This window comes from Ptychodera flava, chromosome 4, assembly GCF_041260155.1.
Source record: "Ptychodera flava strain L36383 chromosome 4, AS_Pfla_20210202, whole genome shotgun sequence".
NCBI lineage: Eukaryota > Metazoa > Hemichordata > Enteropneusta > Ptychoderidae > Ptychodera > Ptychodera flava.
Window position 1 is genome coordinate 36,782,764 of NC_091931.1, and position 8,154 is coordinate 36,790,917.

At 37.6% G+C, this 8,154-nt stretch overlaps 1 protein-coding gene across 1 annotated transcript; it reads right to left on the reverse strand.

The window, feature by feature from the left end:
• Positions 1–2,055: 2,055 nt before the first annotated feature.
• On the reverse strand, positions 2,056–8,088 carry LOC139131639 (ribosomal RNA-processing protein 8-like). Its single transcript, XM_070697788.1, has 6 exons — positions 7,972–8,088; positions 6,218–6,997; positions 4,479–4,608; positions 3,725–3,831; positions 2,763–2,859; positions 2,056–2,366 (listed from the first exon to the last, which is right to left on the reverse strand). The coding sequence occupies exons 2-6, from the start codon at positions 6,988–6,990 to the stop codon at positions 2,253–2,255; spliced, it is 1,221 nt and encodes a 406-aa protein (XP_070553889.1). The 5' UTR covers positions 6,991–6,997; positions 7,972–8,088; the 3' UTR covers positions 2,056–2,252.
• Between the last annotated feature and the right edge of the window lie 66 nt (positions 8,089–8,154).

Below are 8,154 nucleotides of genomic sequence, written 5' to 3' on the forward strand. Positions count from 1 at the left end.
GGTTTGAGTTTATATCTGACTGAATGAAATGAGTGCTTCTTGACAATTTACCTGCAAATTACAGCGACTGTAAAATTTTGACCTGTGAAACTGCTACCAAAGCAGCTGAGTGAAGTTAACCATATAAACGCAGTATACAGGTATGTAAGGGTAGCTCAAACCCTAACTGGGACCGCCAACTGGGACTCCCAGTTGGCTTAAAATGCACTCTGGGACCGGTCCCAGTTGGCTTCTGGGACCGGTCCCAGTTGGCTTCCAGGACCTGTCCCAATTGGCTTCAAATTAACTCTAGGACCGCGGCCGTGGTCCTAGTTGGCCTCCAGGATCAGTTCCAGTACACTTCAGGGACACATTCCAATTTGTGAACTGGGACCACTATGAAAAAACCCAGTTACTGGTACTTAATACTAACAATCTGTTAATGTTTTCATCTTTTTACTCTGCCATATCGTAGGTATACGCGACATTTAATAGATCCCATCTATTAAAGGCCAAAGTAATTTAATTCTTTGTTTTGTCTGTGTGCACATACTAGGGTTTTTCTACTGCCAATGGCTTGAATAGGATTTTACTGAGTAGCTTTCCTGTTTACTAAATTTCACATCTTGTAGTATAACTTATGATGATCACGATGAAAGGAAGTTTCTGATGATTTTGCATAGACACTTATGTTGTTACATGGAAATAATCAAGAAAATATAAGGTGTGTTTTGATTTTCTTGTATGTGTTTTAGTTACTGCCTTCCCGCTCATGTTTTGAAACATTTGAGTGGGCGCGCTAAACAAAGAATTTGATTACTTTGGCCTTACTGCGATGTACTCATTCTTAGCACTAGTAAGTCCTGTGCTATGGTGTGTGTTGAAATCTTACTGCACGGATCACGTTGATAGAGAGACTGTGTACTGAAGCAGATGAAAAGGAGATGAAACTAACTGTGCAAGACTAGCAATTAACTCATCAAGGCTTTCATTACATTAAAACAGCAAACAAAACATTTAACGTAAACCCGCTGTGTTTTAATAGAATTGCAATTCACTTGCAGTATATGACTGATATCTTAATTTGGACCTACGGTAGTAATATTTCTGAACAGATAGACACAAATAGGAGAGGGGCAACCATTAGTGCATGCATGTACTGTTACAGCAGAATCATTTCATTGTTATGCGAGGAAAAAATAGACATCAATGAGGTGATAACAGTCCCATTACATTTTAAGACAAAGGGTTTTGAATACATATACAAGTCAACAACATGCACTGCTTCAAAACTTCATTGACAGCTAGTAGCTATATGTAGTATATGCTGTCTCAGTGTTTTCTATTTCAGTCTGTATGTCTGTCATAGCTCTATGGAGCTACGAGTCCCAGAATTGAAATGAGACCTGACTGTCCTTGAATGAAACTGGGAGATGTTAGCTTTCCCACACAAAAAAACATAATTTTCACAACAGTACAGAGAATATGAATAAAACAAGTGCATACAATTGCTACAAAAGGCATATAGTGGGATGGGAAACTTCTTTCCCATTAATATTATGATTTCGTCATTACAGCATGGAGGTACCTTACCTCCAAGGTACAGTTCATTAGATACAAGTGTTTCCCAGCAATCATAATGGTCCCAGTTCACTTCTGGGACCAGTCCTAGAGGCCAACTGGGACCGGTCCCAGTTCGCTTCTGGGACCAGTCCCAGAAGTGAACTGGGACCGGTCCCAGAAGTGAACTGGGACCGGTCCCAGAGTGCATTTTAAGCCAACTGGGAGTCCCAGTTGGCGGTCCCAGTTGGGGGTTTGAGCTACTCTTACATACCTCCAGTATATTATGATTTATTGAAACCATAGACAGTCTCGCTTATACTATCTAAATGTTGAAACCTACTGATGAATGTTTCTAAAATTGGTACAGAGTGATTGCTTAACTGGTATCTTGTGTTTTCAAAAGGTTATAACAAAGCCACTAAGAGCTGGAAAACTTGAACGTCAATTTAGTTTGTTGACAAGAAAGTATTTGCTCTGGAGAACAAAGCATATCATTGACAAAGAAAAGTGGACTCTGTGGCTAAACCTCTTTCTGAATCAGAGGCCAATCGACACAACATAACTTGTAATATTGCTGCCGGTATCTCTAACCCTTTCACCGCCATGGTTTGGCCCAAACCCATTGTTATCATGGTGACTGTGGATCCATTTACAGGAAACTGGGGGTGAACAGGTTAAAACTCAAAAGGAAAAAATTCACAACGTCTAATTTATCTTTTTTTGTACAGACAGGGTTTCAGTTCCAGCCCATATAGACTGCTCCAGTTTTCTGCCTTCCCGGTTTTCTTGAATTCAAACGTGAAGAAATATTTGTTCGACAAATCCTGTGGAATGGGAAACAGTGAGACAGAGATTATTTATAGAACATGACAGACAAGTAGCATATGGCGTATTGCTACTGTAGATTGGCAATGAGTAATTTTGAGGTCACGACCTCAGCACTTGCTACATATAACCTATCCATCAGCACACATCCCTACTTTCAGTCACACAAGTGGCTTAAGGTCACAAGTGGGTCACAAGCCAAAGGTTATGATTCACTCTTACTGATCTAACATCAGTGTGTGGATTTACAGTGAATATTGCAAAAAAAAAAATGGAACTGTAAACGAGCAAAAGAATTTGTTAAAAAAGAAAACTAGGGTTATTTTTAATGCTTATTATGCATGGAGACAGCAATACAACCAGCAACTTTGAGCAGCTTAAAAAGATAAGGTTACCTTCGACTGTAATGTAAATCCCAGTCTTTTCAAGGCTCTGACAAACTTCTTTACATTTTCGAATCGGCTGGCAACTTCAGCTATCTTCAAAGTACCACTGAAAAAACAAAAGTATAAAGCTCAGTCTATCCCCTGTTTGTATTGTGTCTTGGAAATACAATTAGCATCGGTGAAATATTACATATATGTGACCCCCACCACAGCTCAGTGTGGAGAAAGGAAATCAGTAAAACATGAGCTATGCCAACAATTTGTGTTTGATCAGTTGATTGAGGTTGGTGTGAAGGTAAGGATGAAATCACAACTGATAGGTTGATGCATCATTAGGTAGACAGTGTTCTTCAAAATCTCACAATGAAGGCAACGATTCAAGACAAGCAGCTTGGTTATAGAGTTACATAGAATCCATTTAATGTAACAGTGGGTATGACATTTTAGTGGCATTTCTAAGGTCTGGTAAATAGGTTAAAACACTAGAGAAACTTAGCAACATATTTGCAGAGCTGTCACCCCATTACGGTTGTTTTGGGTATGCTGAGTTAAAACCCAGATAAAAAACAACTGGAATACTGCAACACACGTGAAACTTACCAGCTGCTACAAAAACAATATTTTCTGTTTATACTGTTGTCTTAGGAATAAAGCTCATTTAGAAACCTGCATCATTCATATCCTCAGGTTAAATACATGTATTTGTGTGTCTGCTGTTCAGGAAGATTGAGGCAACATTGTACTGAAACTGGGTAAAGTGTCAGGGTGTTGAAAGTTTCTTACATAATGACAAACTGTGGATGATTTTGGATCATTTTGTCAGCTACTTGTCTGAAATTGTCAGGAAACATCTGGCCATTGATTTCTGATCAAATCATTATTTGCTGATTTCAACTGTACTCTGAATTACAACCTCTGGTTCATCAAAATACCATGCATCAGATGAAATGATAAAATTGACATGCTCTCACCCGGTGCAGAGTATTCTGTTAGCTTCCGTCAAGAAATCAATAAGATTTGTCCCCATCAATGACAGACAAAACACCACCATGTCCACGCTATCATCTTCCAATGGTACCTGAAATAAATGAGCACTGTTACCAGAAGTGAAATTTTGAAAAAGAACAAAAAAAGTGTGTCATTGCAGCCTAAAATAGAGCACTGGCTCTAAGACAGAATTGCCATATTGTATTGTGGTGTTCATCTCTTTCTACTGAATTATTTTATCGTCATTTTACTGAAAAGTCACACAGAGATATGTTATTATCAATGAATTATCAATGGTTGATCAAAATCTTTCCACTTCACATTTGGATAAACTTGCATTTTAACACTTCTGTCTGCTGCAAAACAACTAGATGGGAATGAATGCACGAAATACATAATTTTCAAAACCAGTCATTCTTCATACTTGTGAGCTAGTAGAATGAAAGAATAAATGTGTTCAAAGTAACTTCAGTAAACAACAATGGTTTTGACTTTAAAACCTTCATGACCTGATGGGCCTGAGGCACCAGTAAGACATTATGTCATTTTCGTCGGGTCATCATAGTAAAATGACCTCTCATCCTGGTTAGAGTGATACATTGGACTTTTTTTTTCAGTTTTGCATGCATCAAATAGACTACGAAACATTTGATACTTGTTTGTACAAAGGCATATCATAAATTTAAACCATAAAGACATATGTGTTGGCATGTACTTCACATATTTGAATACACTCACCTCAGCCATATCACACTCTACAACATATTTGTTGAGTGCCACAAGATCAAATGAAAACACAGTGTTTGGAACCGACTGTGCAATTTTAGCCTCACCACAGCCAAAGTCAGCTATTACCATAGTGGATGACCTGTCCAAAAATGCAGAAAAAAAGGTTAAATTGTGAATTTCAGGGAATCACTATCCTTCAGTTTACTAGAACAATTTTAAGTAAATGCATTACGACTGACATGCTGTATCCATATTGCAGTTATTTTACTTTGATCAACCTGTCAGCAAACTCTACCATCATCCCAACACCTTCTTCATTTCCTGATAATGACAGACACTGAATTTGGTTCTAAGTTTCATAGTTTTTTACAAAATATGTATTTCTTGGATGTCTCTATATTTGGAATCAAGAAAAGGGTGACAAATTAATATTACATTTAACTGTTATCATTCTATACTATACTCATATGAATATATTTGTTGTGAAGCCACGACTTTGAAAAGTTATTCTGTAATCTATGAATTTTTTAACTGGTAGTTTATAGAACAGGTAATTCTACAGTAGCATATCAAATTGCCATACATGTGTAGCCTGTCAATGACTGAATAAATCTAAATTTATAAATATTTAGGTGGCTGAACCAGGCCCTACAAACTAAACAAAAAATTTCCCGTATAATGAATCATTTTCAAGCCATTTTCCTCATCAACAACAAACACGTAATTATGTTGTGACCTGTGCAAATTGTGGGGTTTCACTGAATAGTTTCGAAAGTTGGAAACAGCCACTCAAACATGAGAAGGGCAATATATTTACAAATTTGTCTAATATGGAAATTTGCTTTCCACTCCACCCGAAAAGTAAATGCCACACAGGCAAATAATCTTTAATAAAGTTCAGTGTTCTGTATGACATGTTGACCTCTCATGTTCTGGCGCAGTAACTCTGTGCAATGTTTGCATGACTACATCAAAAACAAGTGACGTCATTCGGACTCTGATGTAACCAACATATGACACAAAATGGTTTGATGTTACTGTAGCAAATTTCAAGTCAGCAAGTCCTTGATAAACAACAGCTGTGCCTGACTGTCAAAGTCATGAATATTTAGTCTGTATGGGCAAACCAGTTCTTTGTAAACAAATTTTAGCAATTACTGGAAATTTTATAATAGCTGAAATTGGAAACTGTGCAGGCATATTTGATGAGGCCTTTTTTCAATCAATTAGAAACACAACACACTGCCATCAAACCAGTGTGAACCTTTGTCAACAGGTACAACAATCTGCACTAATACAATATTTTATACAATATTTTACAGAAGTAGATCATCATAAGTAGATCATCCAGACAGTATGAATCAAACTTTAATCACAAGCTACCAACAATAAACATAAATATTTCTCAAACAGATGAATATATAGATCAACAAAATAAACAGCAGATCTGTCATTGTCATTATAATGGCACAGAGCACAGATGCTGGTTCACCTTGCCTGTAGTTGCATGGACAACACATGTACAATGACAGAACTTCACCTTTAAAGGCCACATTCAATGATCAACATTTGCATTCCCAGATACCCATTTCTGATGCAGCAAAAGGAAGGTATCCTATAAAAGGGACCACCCTCTACAACAAAAGGGCACTGGCACATAATCATGGAAAAGAAAAGTCACACTGGATCTAGTGAATACACAAAAATTCAAGATACCAAAAGAAGAAAATGTTGCAGAATTTCATTACTTTTTCTTGATGTAGCTGATAATCTTATCCACTGGATTAACTGGCCATTTACAGACTTGTGATGAATAACCCTGGTGATAAACTTTAAAAGCCTCTTTATCCTTCCCAATTGTCTCTAGCGCTTCACTGCCAGTACAAGTGTATAACTGTTCATTGATGTATCTAAACCTTGCTGCATTTAGTTTTGCAACCATCTTGGATTGAAGCTCCACTGACTTTTCATATTTTGTCTTGTGTCTGGGCAGCACATCTAAATGTGATATTTTACTCATCATGGGTCCATCAACTTCCGACTCTTCCTCCTCTGCTTCGGTTTGTTTTCTTTTCCCCTTCCGCTTTCCTCTCTTTTTTGTGACTCCATTTGCTTTGTTTTGAGCTTCTTCATGGATTGTTTGTGGCTGGCTGATTGTAGGTAACTGGCTGCCTGTTTGAGGTTGACTGGTAGCTGCTTTGCCCTTTTTCTTCCTTTTCCTCTTTCTCCTCTTGCCTGTTTTCATTTCTTTTGTAGCACTTTCTGTTTGCTTGTCTTCAGTATCGAGTTTAATTCTCTTGGTGTCAACAGTTCTCTCTGATGAATCATCAGTACTGCAAGTAAATCTTCTCTTTCTAGAGTTTGTTTTTTCTGTACTTTTAGCGGAGTCACTCTCCATCACTGATGTCACTTCTTCCACGGAATGATGACTATTTTTTTCTGTTTTTACCTTTGCATGTGATCTTCTTCTCTTTTTCCGAGAAGCTTTTACAACAGTTTTCTTTTTCACTTGTTCTTCCATTGCACACCTGCAACATCAAAGGTGTATTTCAATGCATGTCTGTCATAATACAGATGATACATTCAACATGACTAGGCAAAGTATTAAAAATCCACCGACCTTTCCTGACAGAACTTACATTACCTCAGCCACACAATTCAGTAATACGGATGAATGAATAAATACATCAAGTTTCATCATAGACAGTAGAGAAATATAGATTATTGTCTATGGTTGTATAAATTCATCTACATAGAGTTACATATGCACATGTACATGAGTGTGTGTTCAATGGTTGGTTGTCATGTATATTTAAAAAGCTATAAAGCACACCCAGCGACGGTATACCACAAGATTTTGACCAGTTCACAAAATATATGCACAAGCAAAAGCGAGTATATATATGAAGTTAACTGGTCAAAACTGATTGGTATACCGTTGCTAGGTGTGATTTATTGCTATCATATCATACAGTATATTGAAATTCTGGCATCGAACATCAAAGAAGGGTTTTTGCTCTCGCCGAGAGCTCGCATGCACGACAACCGTGTTATATCACGAATATACCATGGTTCTTTTCACGTCTCAACCGATCAGATTGTTGTATTTGAGTTTTGAGCCATCAATATACTGATATGATATAATACAATGTATAATAATTCTTAATTATACAAAGCACACAGTTGTGCTTAATGTAGCTCATCTGAGACAGGTGTGCACGAGTGCAAGCCTGCTTTCGCTTTGATGGGACGCACTGCAACGCATCACAATCACAGTGATGGAGAAATTCCTATATATAGGCATGATGTCTATGTGTATTATACTCCCGTAGGGATATCCGTTTCGCACGTTGCATGTTCTGCGATACTTATACTTTCGATATGTTCCGCATGTTTTATTTGTAATTGTAAGCTTAGCTTCAGGTATTCAACGTACAAAACTCGTTGCTTTTACGTTGACATGATCCAATTACTTGGCCATGCAAATCGGAATTTCACTTACCAATACTGCGTCTAGACTCTCTACATTGGCTGTTGCATGTATAATCTACTACTGACAGTGGGGACTTCATCGCTCGAGATCACCTCAGGACAACCGCCATGATTCATATGATTGATTTCCGCAAAATGCAGTCTTAGATCTTCAACGTCTTTTTCGAAAATTGGTGCCATTAACTTTCAACAG